The sequence below is a fragment of the Hibiscus syriacus genome, unplaced genomic scaffold (assembly GCF_006381635.1).
Source record: "Hibiscus syriacus cultivar Baekdansim isolate YM2019G1 unplaced genomic scaffold, ASM638163v2 tig00000340_pilon, whole genome shotgun sequence".
In the NCBI taxonomy this organism is placed as follows: Eukaryota; Viridiplantae; Streptophyta; class Magnoliopsida; order Malvales; family Malvaceae; genus Hibiscus; species Hibiscus syriacus.
Genome location: NW_024061783.1, coordinates 569,704 through 586,759, shown reverse-complemented (window position 1 = coordinate 586,759; position 17,056 = coordinate 569,704). Strand labels below are relative to the sequence as shown.

Genomic DNA, 17,056 nt, shown 5'->3' with positions numbered 1-17,056 from the left:
TGATGCATGTTGTCTTTGCAGTTCATCCGCTTATCGTGCTGGCAAATCTAGTATCTAAACTTTTAATTTTTTTCAAAACCATACATAAATTATTAGTTTTGTTTCATTTTAGTAACTTCAATCAAAATTTAACATTAAGTTTTGAAAAAACTGAAAGTTTAGATACTAAAACGGACTAAAATTGATTGTTTAAGTACTAAATGTATTAAGTTTTTAATAGCGGGATAGTAAAATGAAATGAAAACTAAATGTTATGTATAATTTTGAAAAAATTAAAAGTTTAGGTACTAAAACGATTCAAAATCGATAGTTTAGATATTAAATACGTAGTTTACTTAAAAAAAAGTGTGATTGAGGAATTGTTTTATAAGTCGATTGATTAATTTAAACGAAGGCTAAAGTTTGACATATTATTATAATGGTACATAATGGGGTGAGAATATTTGCATGATTTTTAAATACAACGTCCATATAATAAGGATTATCATTTAAATATTAAAATCAAACTGAGAATATATTCTTCACTTGACAGCATCACTTGTTTCCATATTCATCACCCAGCCTAATATCTGTGCATAATACATCGAAAAAGAAGGCATATGTCCTCTCTCTTCAAAAGCCATTATCAAATCCGAGTTTTTTTTTATAAAAAAAAATATAAAATTCAAATCTTTTGGGCACGATTATATCAGTACTAATGCACCGGATCCTTTAAGAATTCCGTAGTTAAGTATGTTTGGCGAAAGTAGCACTAACATAGGTGACTTCTTGAAAAGTCCTTGTGTTGCACTTCTTATTTTAAAAAGCCAACTGGGTTGGTTTAAGTGATAAGCAGCATGATATTGTTTAAGCGGTTAGCAGCATGATATCATTTAAGCAAGAATCTTGAGTTCGAGTCTTTGTGTAAGAAAAAAAAATCTCTACTGGAATATTCACCTACCAAAGTTAGGTGTGCTACACGGATCAGTCCGAATTAAGTAAGGCGAAGACTAGGAACCGGGTTTAATTAAGACGAAGCCTAATAACCTAGAGGGAAAACAAAAAAAAAAAAACCAAAGAACGAGAGAACAGTTGTGGTTAAAAGTGGTCAAATTTCATATATGGTTCTTATAGTGTGTATTTTTTTCGAATTTAGCCTCTTTATTATAATATAAACATTTTTTAGCCATGTGGTTAATTTATTTAGTTCCATCAAATAATTTAATTTGAAACATATGATAGCATGATTTAGAAAAGATAAAATTCGTATAATTTTTGTTTAGATGCGTGTAAAAATGCCAAGGTGTATTGATGTCCAAGACATCAACATCGAGTATTACTCGAGTCAAGTTTTTATCTTTCAACTGAAAAGTTTGTAATATATCAATCGTTCCTTGAAGACGATTGTGAATAGGGATGGACGTAAGATTTTACGTTAGGAGACGAAAACATATTTTCAATAGAAAATACATAAAATAATTTAAAATATATAATAGTTTTAAATTTTTAGAAGGCAACTATCATCACCCATATCTCTCGATCCATCTTGACTAATGGTAATATCCGACTTGTGTGATATACGCTTGATTGTGAAGCACATCAACATTTGATATGTTTTAAACATATCATACTAAACTATCTGACAAAATTAACAACAAGAAAATTGATTTCAGACCTGAAAAAAACACATTTCAAAAGATCAAATTATAGTGGAGACACTAAATTGGAAAAAATACAAAAGAGAGTGTCCTTTTTTGTACAATTTGACCTTAAAAAACCCTACTGAAATGTTATATATATATTACATATTTGTTGCTTCTTCTTCCCCCTAAAGATCAAAGGTCAGCCATAGTAATCTGCTGCATCCATGACATCCAACCATTTTTGCAACCTTAATTGCGTATAAAAGCTTTGAATAAACTCCTCAGCCGCTTCGTCTACACGGTACTCACCATCATCTTGACGATCCTTTAACACCACCAATGGCGACTCCCTACTAATCTTCTTGCCTCTCCTTCCCTTCGGCATTGCTAACGCCTTCGGCAACGGCGACTCGTAATCGCCCGCGTCCCTACACCCTACGAAGCCGACACCATCCCGTGTCCGAGGCCGCGCGGCGTAGTATCGGTAACGCCCCGATTTTCGCTTCTGACGATGCAGGGGGGGCGTAGGGTTGATGCGACGGACTAGTCCGGCAGCTGAACTCGTACTCCATCGGTGACACGAACGAAAGGTGCACGTTTCTCGACCGGCAACTCAACGAGGCCTCGTTTAAGGCTTCTTTCCCCACGACCTTCCCGCGTTGCATTAAGAAATGAAGGTCGTCGAGCACGAGCTTGCCCTTTGAGAAGCCTTTACGTATCATGTTGGATAGCTTCTTGGTTATAAAGGGTGGGCTTGGCTCCATATCTAGAGGCAAAATTAGGGTTTTTCTTTTTTCTTCTTCTTCTCTTTGTTGTTGGAGAAGAGATCATAGATTAGGGTTAATATTTATTGAAGAAAAGTTGATGAGTGTTGTTTGTTTCGGTGCTGTGTGTTATGATTACTCTGCCTTTGCTTTTGTATTGGTTTTCCTGTGTATGATTATGTTCCTTTGTCTTCAACCTTGAGAGCTTGGAATATTTTATTTAAAAGTTTTTTTCTTTTTCTTCCACTACTGAAAGGGGGTTTGATTTTGATAGAATTGACCAACTGGGTGTATACTGTTTTTTACTTATCATTTCACCATCATGGGTGCCAATGAGAGGGGAATGATGATAAGAATCTTACCTGTAATCATATTGCTTACATGGAAATTTACGCTAAGATTTATGATATTTGTTAGTATCTTCTCGGTAATATTGACGAAGAGATTGATGCTACGGTTGTCGTGTATTCACTATTTATATATTCTATTAATTTAATATCTGAATTATGATATAATTCAGATATTATATATATATAATTTTGTCACTAACGAGTATTGGTACAAATGGTTGGAATTCAAAAATTAAAATTCGTAAGATCAAATTCGAATTCTATTATTGTTACTCTTAATGAGCAATCTGTAAATTTCTATATAAATCTCAATTGGATCTTAAGTATGTCCTAACCCTAAACTAGGAGAGTTAACCCTGACATAAACTTTTTTGTACCATATATATATATATATACTCATCACTTATATATTCTATCAATTCAATATATGAATTATAATATTATAATATTATATATTTATATTATCATTGATGGTAAAAAGAATACCAAATAAGGACTCAAACTTAGACTTGTGGGAGAGTATAAGACTACCTAAATAACCAAGCTAAATCTAATAGTTTATTTATAATTGAATATATATATATAATGATTACAAAGTATTATCTGTTTGAAAGAATTTCAATCATTTGAGGATAAACACTCAAATATCGTTGTCGATATCGTGTTTGATCCCAATACTTCTAGGGATAACAATATCCCTTAACCACCAAAACCTCTAGCGATATATATATTTAAAATTATAATTAATGCAAGATTTAAAATAAAAATGAGTTTAATATTTTTTTCATATTTAAAATTCAATAATTAGAAATTATATTACAAATCTAAACTCCAACTCAAACCACAAAGATAAATTTATAATTAATATCTTAAAATTTTACCATCAAATGGTTATTTGAGAATTCTTTCCCATTCATTTATAGTTAAGTTTAAGGGTAAATTACACATTTAGTATCTAAACTTTTAATTTTTTAAAAATAATACATAAAGTTTAGTTTTTGTTTCATTTTAGTGCCTTTGTTTAAAATTTAACGTTAAATTTTGAACAAAAAATTGAAAGTTTGGGTACTAAAAGGACCAAAATTGATAGTTTAGGTAATAAACGCCTTAACTTTTTAACAGCGGGATACTAAAATGAAACAAAACTAAACATTGTGTATGGTTTTGAAAAAATTGAAAGTTTATGTAATAAAATAGACCAAAACTGATAGTTCCGATACTAAATGCATGATTTACCCTAACTTTAATCACGTTAATGTTATAACGTAAATTACACATCTTGAACTACATAATCCAATAACAATTTTGCCAAAACTTCTTTGGTGCATGCACTTTGCTTGTATTCTTTCCCTAACCTATATGTCATTTGATTTGATCAAAATAGTCCCTAAACACCTAGTTATGAGTCTAAAATGCATGGTAAATGTATATTTTGACCTCCTGATCAATCCAGTTACGATTCCGTTATTCGAATATAACATTATATGTTCGATCGGTCTTCTGATTCGAATAATAAATATTACAATTTAAGTGTTAAATGTCATCTGTTTAATGCTAATATTTTGAAAATTAGGTGTTCGTTTTAAGATAAGTTCGAGAGGGGGGGGGGGAGCAAAGATTGAAAGCTAATTCCATGGACCGACTGATATAGTGGGAAAGTGTTGGAAGAAAGAAAAAAGGAAATATATGGGCGATTCGTTAAGTATTAAAATCATTGTTAAAGTAAGGTGTAAACCCACTTTATCCATTACATTACACAATGGGGTGCAATTTAAAAATACATATATTTCAAAGAATTTCTTTATCTTTTATTTATTTTATTAATTATTGGGTTTCATAATGATTACACAAGCTAGAATCCTATGGCCTAATTTAAGTGAGTTATTTAGTGATGAGGATTAGCAAATAATACTCCCTTCCAAGTGGGAGATGAAAAGAAAAAAGAAGTCAAAAATGAAGAAAATGGATGGTTTACGAACCGATCAAGTGACCTCTATAGTAAAGGAATTGTTGTTATTCTTTGAGGTTTCAGGTTCGAGCACCAAAAACGCTAGGGGTGTGAGTGTTCAATGTTAAATAGTTTAGAGTTATCTTTAAACAGATATCGCCTTGTACTTACATCAGGTTAATAAAAAAATAATTATAGCATAGAATTATATACAAGCATGCTTGTTGTACTTGCTTTATCCATGTAAAATTGGGGTTGATTCTCTATCATCATCATTAAGTTAGGGTGGGTCTTGATAATGGCTGCATTATTTTGGTGAGGATATTACTTTGTAGTAAATAGTATTTTTCTTGCATAAATTTATAATTTCTAAAATCATTTTAAATTTAGGGTTATGATTTAAGGTTTAAATCAATGGGGTCTTGATTTATTTTGCAAGGTTTTAAAAAAACTCATATGTAAATTTTATTAGGTAAAACATAGACTTAATTGAATAATATAGAGAACAACGTATTATTGTAATAATCCTTAAATATAAAAGTAGTTATACTATTTTCTGAGGTCAGATCAGGGATCATTCACCCTAAACTCGGTTCGATTGAAAAAACCTAATATTTAAAAAAAAGACAACCTTATAAAATTAAGTCAGATCAGAATTCTAATAAAAGAAAGTTCGATCATAATTTATTAGATCTGAATCCTATAATCGTCGTAATTGTGGGTGTAATTATAAAAATAATGTTTATATTTTTTGGGTAAAGTACACAAAATGGTCCCTTGACTATAGGGACTATTTATTAAGTCCATCAACTATTGAAAGTTACAAAATGATCATTCGAATATAGAATGTTGCTTTATTAAGTCCCTGAAGTATTAAAAGTTACAAAATGATCCTCTGACGATTCATTATGTTCTAAAGTCATCTTTTTTCGTTAAAAGATTGGTGGTTGTCTAAGCTGGACGGTTGTATGATGACTGAGATATGATACTTGTTTGAGATTATGAGATCATATTTTCTCTTATTAGAATTTCGATTTACTTAATTTTATAAGATTGTCTTTTTTAAATATTAGGTTTGGTTCTGTCGATTACCATCAATTTTAACGAAAAAGGAAAAGTTTAGAACATAATAAATAGTTGGGTGACCATTTTGTAACTTTTAATAGTCAAGGGACTCAACAAAGCAACACTCTATAGTCGAATGATCATTTTGTAATTTTTAATTGTCGATGGACTTAACAAAATAATATCCCATAATCGAGGGTCATTTATGTACTTTATCCTATATTTTTTAATATCTGGTTGTTAGTAAAGTGATTTATTTTTCACCCAACTATTGGACGGTCCATATTAACTGATTGCAAATATAATGGAGCAAATTTCTCAAGTTAAATGGTAGGCCTAGGTCTCTCACATGCAACGGCCACTTGTCCATGGCCAAGTCAAGTTTGTGGTCCAATTATTTAGGTTCGATTTTAGTTTGGGCAACGGCACTTAATTCCCGTTAATTAGGCTTTTTTTAAAGGGTAAAGTATAGTAATGGTCACTGAACATTTCAGAAGCTTGCATTTAGGTCCCCCAACATTTAAAACTTGCAATACAGTCCCCCAACATTTATTCCGTTTGCAATATGGTCCCCCAACTTAAACCACAGTTAGAAAATTAGGATAAATTATATAAATGGTCATTAAACTTTTCAGTCACTTGAATTTAGGTCCCCCAACTTTTAAAACTTGCAAAACAATCATCAATTTCATTCTAAACCCCAATTTCCAAAGTAATTCAATTTTATTCTAAACCCTAAATTCCAAAATACTTAAATTAAATTCAATTATGTCAAAGTTATTATTATTTAATTTCATCTTATTTCATGTGATACGTATTTTTTATATAAATATAATAGTATAATTCTTATCTGTTGAAGAAATTTTTTAATTAAAAAAAGTAGTTAGGATATAAAAGAGGTTGAAAATAATTCAAATTTTAAATTTATAAAATGTTATTTTGACGTATAAATAAAAGTGTAAACTACTCGGTTGACAACTTAACTATCTAGCCCTTTTTACTTTTGTCATCGATCTTTTAAATTTATCAATCATACCACATAATTATTTAACTGTTTCAACTAAGCCACTAGTCATTACTAATTGATAAAAATGATGATGTGGCAGTTAAAAGGAATTGACATTATTATACATTCAGTCTTTATTATTTATATAATCAATTTGGTCCTAAATTAAATAAAATTTAATAAATTAATCATTTAATTAGGATCTTACATGTGTTAGCACATGATCATGACACGTGTCATTGGTGACACGTGTTACCACCTAATTATTTATATATGCTATCAATTTGGTCCTAAATTAAATAAAATTTAATAAATTAATCATTTAATCAGGATCTGACATGTGTTAACACATGATCATGATATGTGTTATTGGTGACACATGTCACCTCCTAATTAGAAGAAAATTAAGTTACAAAGAAGTAAAATTTGGGTCTTGGGCAAACTCAAACCTGAGTCACGCAAATGAAAGATATAGGGTGGAGCCATTAAGCTAACACCATCGTTTGTGTTAAGAGATATACAATAATACATATACTAATAGTATGACCAATGCCAAAAAAAAATATAATGTAAAATGGAAATAATGAGATTTGAACTTCGGCAAAAAATTTGAAAGCAATAAATGATGGGAAAATATTATATTTTTACAATAAAAAAATATTATATTTGATAAATTGTTTGATAGATTTAATATTTTTTAAATATTAGTTGATACAATATTTTAAAAGAATAAATTTAAGATTTATATATTTTTAAACTAAATTTAATAATTATATTTTTCATATTTATAATTCATGATTATATATATAATCTTAAGTTGAGTATTTCTAATATAATTAATAATTTTAATTTCTTATTAAAAATAAAATATTCAAAAATATAAATGATTCATACATTAATATATGAATATATTTTTATTTATACATCTAAATATAAATATACATTTATATAAATATATTTTTATTCGTTGTGTCTGTGCCTTGAACTCTTTCTTCAAGCCTATATTACCTTAAATTGAAGTATTTTAGAATTTAATTGAAGTATTTTAGAATTTAGGGTTTAGAATAAAATTGAATTACTTTGGAAATTGGGGTTTAGAATGAAATTGATGACTGTTTTGCAAGTTTTAAAAGTTGGGGGACCGAAATTCAAGTGACTGAAAAGTTCAATGACCGTTTATATAATTTATCCTAATTTTCTAACTGTGGTTTAAGTTGGGGGACCATATTGCAAATGGAATAAATGTTGGGGGACTGTATTGCAAGTTTTAAATGTTGGGGGACCTAAATGCAAGTTTCAGAAATGTTCAGTGACCATTACTATACTTTACCCTTTTTTTAATTATTTTTTAGCTTTAAAATTAAATAAAACAAAATTCTTAGAAAAGAGAAGTTTGGGATATAATCATGGTTTTCAGAACCGGATCGGTTAGCGAACCGGTCATGCTACCGGTCGAACCGGTTCAACCGGTCGAATCGGTCCGACCGGTCGGAAGAACCGGCCGACGTCATAATTATTTAAAAAATTAAATAAAAATACCAAAAATATTTAATAAAAAATAATTTTTTATATCACAAGTCATATTCAAAGCAAGTCATAACATATATAAGTTAAAAACCATAAAATAAATATGAAACAAAATGATTCAAATTAACTACAACATAATATTTAAGGTAAAACATATTAAATAATAAATATAATTATATAATTATAATTAAAAAATAAATTTGGGATTAAAAAAATCATAACAAAATGATATTGTTTGGTTTATTTTTTTTAAAAAAACAATCCCACATGGGTAAGAAACATAGAAGAGCATCCCAAAAGTCTAAAGAGTAAAAATATGAGAACAAAACAATCTCACATTGCTAAGAAACATAGAAGCGCATCACAACTAACTTCTATAAATAATAGAGATAATTTGGCATTCAAAATCATAGAGCCTTTTGGTGAGCATTGAGTGAACTATTCTTTCACTTCAATCAAGCTCGAATTTTAGGCTTCAATCGAGCTTCTAATTTTTTTTTTGAGTTCAAGCCTTTTTGAGTTCAAGTTTCAATATTATATTTTGAGTTTGAGTTGAACTTGATAATTTTTAGCTTGTGAGTTTGAGTTGAGTTGAGCTTACTTTTAAAGTTTTCAAGTTCGAGTCGAACTCAGCAATACTCGAGTTCGACTTGGCTCGTTTAACAAACGACGTTGTTTGGTTTAATTTTTAAAAAAAAAAAACAAAAATCCCGGTTTTTCTCAGTTTTTTCTAGTTTTCAGTCGGTTCGGTTCGAACGGTTCAGCGGTTCTGGCCGGTTCACTAATAGCGGTTCAACCGATTTAAATTGAATCGGATTAAGCAACAGTTCTCGATTGAACCGGTTGAACCGACCGGTCCGGTCCAGTTTTCAAAACAGAGGATATAATTCAAACTTTCACGCCATGTGGTCCATGGTAATATAACCATAATTATAATATAATATGTACATAAATTTAAAATTTTGTCAAAATTCATACTATAATTATATAATAGGGTAAAGTACACAAATGGTCATCAACTATAGGGTACTATTTTATTAAGTCCCTCAACTATTAAAAGTTACAAAATGGTCCTCTGACTATAGAGTGTTGCTTTGTTGAGTTCCTCTATTATTAAAAGTTACAAAATGGTCACCCGACTATTCATTATGTTTCAAACTAGTCTTTTTCGTTAAAAAATTGATGGTCTTCTGAGCTAAACATTAACCTGCTAACGGTGATATGATAAAATATGATCTCAGAATCTCAAACGATTATTGTATCCCGGTCATCATGTTAATGTCTAACTTAGATAACTGCCAATTTTTAATAAAAATGGATGAGTTTAGAACATACTAGATAGTCGGGTGATCATTTTGCAACTTTTAATAGTCGAATGACTTACAAAATAACATTCTATAGTTGAATGACCATTTTGTAACTTTTAATAGTCAAGTGATTTAATAAAGTAGTACCCTAAAGTCGGGGGACCATTTGTGTATTTTACCCTATATAATATTAGTGGTTCGAATATTTATAAATTTTATGATACTCATGAATTTTTATTTTAAAATTTAAATATGTTTATTATACAATTAAATTATGATAATTCATCTTTGAAGTAAATAAAAGATAAAATAGTTTAGGTACCATTGAGTCTTAGCGTTTGTATCACTTTTATTATTGAATTTTAAATTATGATAATTCATATTTGAACTAAATAAAAAATAATTATGCCGTGGACAAGATTAATATTAAAGTATTCTCATTTCACTCCTATTTCTCCAAAAATTGGTTTTTCTCAAAATCGATGAAAATATATTTAAATGTTTAACGTAGTAATACTTTAATCTCCTACAATTACTATTTAATACGATTAGTTTAGAAGTATGTTGTTCATCTTCTCAGAACAACTTATCACTGTTCGGATTTTTTAATAAAAAATAATATTTTTTTATAAAAATTACATTATTATCCTCGAGTATCATCAGGTCGAAATTTTTTAACCTTTTACCCCAACCAGACCCAAGCCCACACCTTAAAACAATAGTCCAACCCCAAATTTATTTTTAAAAATTAAAACCTCATCGAATTAGATCAGATTAAAACCCATCGAATTCAAATTAAATTATCGTAACTAGTGATACTTGCAATAACAAATCAAACAATGATTTCTTCTTCCCTCATCAATGGGAAGCAAGTACCATCACAAATACAAGTATAGAATAGGGGCGGATGCACTAAACCCCCACGAGTCAAGTATATTCCATTATTTAAAAAAAATATAGTATAATATATTTAAAAAAATGGAAAAAATAAAATTTTTGCATCCTATTATTTAAGAAAAGAAAATTAAAATTTTAAACTCCCACTTATAAATTTCTAAATCTGTGACTGATATAGAATGAAGAAATCTTAAACACAAACCACCATATATATATATATATATATATATATATAATATCAGCATATGGTTACAGATTAAACCCTTAACTTTATAAAAGCATCTACAGGTGCTTTCAAAAAAATTGAAAAAAAAATAAAAAAACTTAAATCTATCCTGCAAGATGATTAAAATCAATCTTTTAATCTCCAGCATCTAATCTCTTCTCCATCCAGTCGATTATGTCCTGCCCTATCTCCTCACATTCCGGCTCAAACAGAAGGTCATGTAAGAAGCCATCGTAGAGCCTTATGTCTTTGAACTTAGAGGCTGCCTCGTTGTATAAATCCTGGGAGGCGAGTGGATCGGTGACTTTGTCCGCGGTTCCATGCAGAACAAAGAACGGGACGGTAACAGACTTGAAGTTTCGCGTCAAGTGCGACGAAATACATAGTATTTCGTGCCCCGTTCGGACCCTTATAGGACCGGTGTAGACCAAGGGATCGGAGTACTTGGCCAATAGTGCCGCGGGGTCCCTCGAGACCGGGATACCCCTCTTGTTTGCACCTTTGAACTGGAGCTTGGGAACAACCAGAGAAAATAGGGGAGCAACAGCCTGCATATGTTACCAAATACCATGACTATATACAGTAACATCATTCAATAGAAAAGGGTTATACAAAACTAAAGAAACTCAAACATCTCGACTATGAGTCCGGCCTAAATTATAAACAAATAACAAGAAGTAGCAACTCACCTTAACGATTGGGTGTGCTGGCCTAACACGCAAAGCTGGAGATGTCAGCACAATTCCCTCCACCATTTCTTCAATATGTGGATATGAAGCTGCCTGCAATTTTGAACCTTATTAACTCAGCAGTTCAAAGTATCTTAAGGACGACGACTAATGGACGTGTCAAGCAAGTCTCATTTCCAAACATAAATTAGTTACTTAAAACTAATATATAGATACACTACCTTTAAAACCACAGCTCCACCAGTTGAGTGACCAAAAAGGAAGCAAGGTACACCTGGGTTCTCTGCTTTTATCTTTTCCAAGAAAAACCCCTGAAAAAAAGGAAGCATAGTTTACCATACTACTCCGATTCAGAAGTGAATGTCAGATACAAATATATATCGTACACAGGTATAATTAGACTTTTCAAAGGTTGTTGATGTATTTCTAAGAGAAATGAAAATTTTGAGCAATATAGGTTTATTATCCATTGCGAATAGATCTCAAGTGCAGAATAAAAGGAGAACCAGAACCCCAAGGAGAACTTACTGTATCTGCAACAACATGATCAAGTGAAGGAACGTATCCATGCAATCCATCACTGCCACCATGGCCTATATAGAAATTTACTTCATTACTACAAATCAAAGGAAAAGAAATGGAATAAACAACACTAGTGTCAAATTATGTACCTATCCAGTCCATAGCATATACACCATAGTGGCAAGAAGTTAGTTGTTTTGCAAATTTAGCATATCTTCCACTGTAAATGAGCATCCCCCCATGAAACAGAATATGAGATTCTTAAAAGGAAAACCAGATGTTAATAGGGTCAATTAATCGACTAATGTTTTACCTGTGCTCATTCAGACCATGTATGATGATCAAAATTCTCCTAGAAAAGCAAATATAATGAAGAATTAGTACAAGAAACTATAACGCAACAGACTCTCGGTGTCATATTAAAATCTCATCATATTTGGATTCGAGCCAATTCGATTCTCTAAATAGTGATAGAGACGTTACTTAAAACACATCAAACTCTCTAACATGCTATAGTCAAGATTACGTATTTGTATTATATATACTATTATTGCATATCAATCCAGAAGAATTTTCATTGCTAAAGAAAGCAAAGAATCATTCGCATTAGTCATTACACAAAACTATCTCTAAAACTCAAAATAAACTGCGAGTGAAGAAAATTAAATGTTTTACTTCAATTCATCGACGGCGGGGAGCCAGGAGCGGCAAAACAAGGCGTTTCTTCGAACCCCAAGAAACAGGGACGTGCTCCAACGACACCTAATCTCTCCGTTGTCGTTTTGGAACCCCATGTCCCACCCCTCTGCTAAGGCTCTCCTTGTCATGGTGTCCTCCTCTTCCCGCCTCCATACAGACCTCCGCCTCGCGGTTTTATCCGGCAATTGAGGCGCCTCGACCGCATCTTCAACCGCCGTCTGACGATGGCGGCGACGAGGGAAGAGGAGGAGGAGGAGGTACAAGATTGCTGATTGAAGGAAAACGAGCGGTGTTCTTAGCGTTCTTATGATCGGGATTATGCGATTGCTCGCTCCCGATGTCAATTGCTCCATCTCCCCCGCCGTTGACATGGCAGAGAAGGCAATAAATAAATTAAACAAATAAAATTAAAGATTTTTAACAATTGATATTATGGAAATTAGTATTACGTATATGAAATGAAGGAGAAGACAGAAAGTAAATAAGACGATAATTTCGGAATTCAGTTGAGATATTTATAGCACGCGGGTGTGGTTTTCAGACAAGGAAAAAGACCGGAAATTAACTGCAGTATGTGACGTGGACGTGTGCGATTGAGCTATGGATATCATTTTTGATTTTCTATGCACTGTAACGGTGCTGATGTGGCGCGTGCTCTTCTTTGTTTGAATATGGAAAGTGTAAATGTTATAGAAATAAAACATGGAAAATTACACGTTAAGCACCTACATTATTACTTTTAGTCCGTTTTAGCACCTAAACTTTCAATTTTTTCAAAACCATACCTAAACTTCAAATTTTTCATTTTAGTGCCCGTTCAAAATGTAACGTTAAATTGTGAAAATAAAATAAAATTTTGGGTACTAAAACAGGTCAAAAATGGTAGTTTAGGTACTAAAAAACTTTAATTTTTAAACAACATACTAAAATGAAACAGAAATTACACTTTAGGTATGATTTGAAGAAATTGAAAGTTAAGGTACTAAACGAAATCAAAATTTATAGATTAGGTACTATATACGTAGTTTATCCCTAAAAAAGTTCAGGCTCACGGAATTCAATAATTCGCGTAGACAGCTTGCTAACTAAGCTTCGAGCCATTCGAGTTTGAATGGCTTATAGTTAGCGCGAATAATTCGAGGAGAAATTTTGTCAGCAATTTGAAGGAATCTTTGACATTTATTTTTAATTAAGTATAATTAACGTTTAATTTAATTCCCACAAATCAAGTTACATCCGTAGTAAAGAAATTGTTATTATATTTTAAGATTCGAGTTCGAATATCATAGACGTCAAGTATATGAGTGTTCAATGTTAAAATGTTATAATTATCTTTAAACATATATTATATTTTACTTACCCGAGATTAGTAAAAAATAATAATAATTCCCATGAATTCTATATTGGCGCGTGAACCATACTTGATTGTAACATATTTTCATACAAAGATTATCATACTATGTTTATGATGAGTTATTGTTCACATTTGAGGTAAAAAATTATGTTTGTTATTTCAAAGAATTTGATATTTGTTATATGTAATCATAGTTCAACTGTGGGGTGATTGAGTTGTGATTATCTTTAGGGTGTGTTTGGTTCACGGAATGTAAGATTACCAGTGAGAATAAAAGACTATCATGGAATATGATTACTGGGAATGTTATATTTTGTGTTTGGTTGGTTTAGCAAGAATGTAAGATTACCGTGTTTGATTAAAGGAATAAAAGATTATTGGAATGTATATTTACCAAATTGTCTTTATTATATATTTGTATAATATTACAAGTTGTAAAATATTATATATTTTCTTTAAAAAATTAATTTCATATATTTATAATTTTTTTTACAAAATTAAAAATATAAAAAGGTTTAATGAAAGGGTAAAATTTTATTTTAACCCCTGAACTTCATATAAAATTTTAATTATTTTTTTTTTGTAAATCTAAAATAATTTAAGGATAAATTTGTAATTTAACCTTCGTAGAATTTTTATTATTCAATGACAGAAGAATGATATTTTTGAAAAAAAAAATAATTTAAGGGCATTTTAGTCCAAAATGCCGGTAATGTTACAATACCTAAGGGAATGGAGGTAATGACATTACCAGTAATATACCCCAAAAAATCCACTATTGGTAATAAAACATTACCGGGAATGACATTCCCGACCAAACCAAACGGGGGAATGTGGATTCCATTCCCGGGGAATCCCACATTCCCCAATCCAAATGCCACCTTAGGGTATACTACTTATTTAGTATCTAAACTTTTATTTTTTTAAATCATACCAAAATTTTATTTTATTTTAGTACATCGACATTAAAAACTTAATGCGTTTAGTATAAACTATCAGTTTTAGTCCGTTTTAGTACCTAAACATTCATTTTTTTCAAAACTTAACGTTAAATTTTGAACGGATACTAAAATAAAGCAAAAACTAAACCTTAGGTATTATTTTGAAAAATTGAAAGTTGAGATACTAAAATAGACCTAAGCTAATAGTTTAGGTATTAAATGTATAATTTATCCTTATATTTAATTAAAAAATAGAGTTGTGATAATCTTTGCTACAATAGTATTTTTTAGTTTTTGAAATTATTTTAAAAAAATATATCATTCCTTAAATTTTAGGGTAAACTATTCATTTATTATATAAAACTATCAGTTTTAGTTCGTTTTAGTACCTAAACTTTTAATTTTTTCAAAACCATACCAAATGTTTAGTTTTTGTTTCATTTTAGTACCCGTCATTAAAAACTTAGCGCATATAGTACCTAAACTATCAGTTTTGGTCCTTTTTAGTATCTAAACTTTCAAAAAAATTTCATAACTTAATATTAAATTTTGAATGGGTGTACTACAATGAAACAAAAATTAAACTTTGAGTATGATTTTGAAAAAAAATGAAAGTTTAGATACTAAAATGGAACAAAACTGATAGTTTATGTACTAAATGCATTGTTTACCCTAAATTTCATTATAAGAAAAAAGAAATGTACGTTATAAAAGTATTTAATAATAATTGAATAATAAATGGTATCTTTAGACATAAAACTGTTGCTTTTAACTCAATTCCCTAAATAAATTTATTGTATCTTTATTTTCTTATTTTTAATATATTTCCTTAATTAAGTCAGGAAAACACACCACAATCGCACTCAAATTTGTTTAATAAATTTCTAAATTTGATTAAATCAATTAATGAAAAATAACTGATTTAATTAATGATAAATACACAATCGGTCCCCTGACTATAGGATAATATTTTATTGAGTCCCTTGACTATTTAAAGTTACAAAATGATCTCCGATTATAGGAAGTTGCTTTGTCGAGTCCTCCGACTATTAAAAATTATAAAATGGTCACCCGACTGTTAATTATGTTCCAAACTTGTCCTTTTTCATTAAAATTTTGACGGCAATCCGAGTCGTACGTTAACATGTTGACTAAGATATGATAAAACATGATCTCATAATCTCAAATGACTATCATATCTCATTCAACATGTTGACGTCCAGACGACCGTTAAATTTTTAGTGAAAAATGACGAGTTTGGAACATAATGAAAAGTCGAGTGAGCATTTTGTAACTTTTAATAGTCGAGAGACTCAATTACAAAGCAACTCCCTACAGTCGAGGGATCATTTTATAACTTTAAATTGTCAAGGGACTCAATAAAGCGTTATCCTATAGTCGGAAGACCTTTATCCTTGAATTAATTAAATTTCTTTGAGTAAAAAGAGGGTCGACAATAATATTATGTGAACAAAAATGTCTGAGGAAATGCAACAATGTTCCCGAAAGCAGCATATAACTTCGAAGCACTTTAGACAAAATTATTAAAGTGTTAATCTCCACTTATTATGTTTGTTTTGTTTTTTTAGGGCAAAAGGAAGCGATACATGAATGGACCAAAATCAAGTTGCCATCCACTTATGGTGACAACAGCATTCTGTTCTCCCCCTTTGCCCCAACTTTTTAGTGACAGTGTCGGGAGTGTAACAAAAAGAGCCTCAATAATTATCTTCATTAATAAAAGAAATAGCGAACAAAATAAAAATTATTTTTTTATTGAGTTACGGTGATTATAATATAATTTTATTAATAAACGTTTAATCAATTATGATATAGTTATTAGTGTTCGAGTCTAAAACCTCTAATATTAACAATTATTTTTATTGAGGTAATTTGATTCGTGTAAAATAAAAATCGTTTTAAATGGTAATTGCTGGTAGGGGTTAGCATTCGATCAAGTCGAGTAAAAATTTTTTGAGTTATTCGAGTTGACGAGTCGTATTTTACAACTCGAGCTTAACTTGAAATTTATTTGAGTCGAGCTATTCGAATTTCTATACTAATTTTATTATAATTATTTATAATACTGTGTCAAGGAATTGTTCCAATTCATTGACTTTCTCTAACCATGTAATATAT

General features: G+C 30.3%; 1 protein-coding gene and 1 long non-coding RNA gene across 2 annotated transcripts; one reads left to right on the top strand and one right to left on the bottom strand.

The window, feature by feature from the left end:
* Nucleotides 1-10,794: 10,794 nt before the first annotated feature.
* Nucleotides 10,795-13,054, bottom strand: LOC120200740 (monoacylglycerol lipase-like). The gene is made up of 7 exons (XM_039201504.1): nt 12,599-13,054; nt 12,237-12,275; nt 12,073-12,143; nt 11,930-11,994; nt 11,623-11,712; nt 11,402-11,494; nt 10,795-11,260 (listed from the first exon to the last, which is right to left on the bottom strand). Exons 1-7 carry the CDS (start codon nt 12,991-12,993, stop codon nt 10,847-10,849), a joined length of 1,167 nt encoding a protein of 388 aa, XP_039057435.1. The 5' UTR covers nt 12,994-13,054; the 3' UTR covers nt 10,795-10,846.
* Nucleotides 11,427-11,719, top strand: LOC120200760. The gene is made up of 2 exons (XR_005523597.1): nt 11,427-11,557; nt 11,614-11,719. It is a non-coding gene; the product is annotated as an uncharacterized LOC120200760 (long non-coding RNA).
* Nucleotides 13,055-17,056: the final 4,002 nt, after the last annotated feature.

Excerpts from the sequence above, each read along its gene's own strand:
- LOC120200740 (XM_039201504.1), bottom strand. The coding sequence starts at position 12,993 with ATGTCAACGGCGGGGGAGATGGAGCAATTGACATCGGGAGCGAGCAAT. Across the intron at positions 12,276-12,598 it reads CCCGCCGTCGATGAATTGAA|GAGAATTTTGATCATCATAC; the intron begins GTAAAACATTTA and ends TTGCTTTTCTAG. Across the intron at positions 12,144-12,236 it reads CATGGTCTGAATGAGCACAG|TGGAAGATATGCTAAATTTG; the intron begins GTAAAACATTAG and ends GCTCATTTACAG.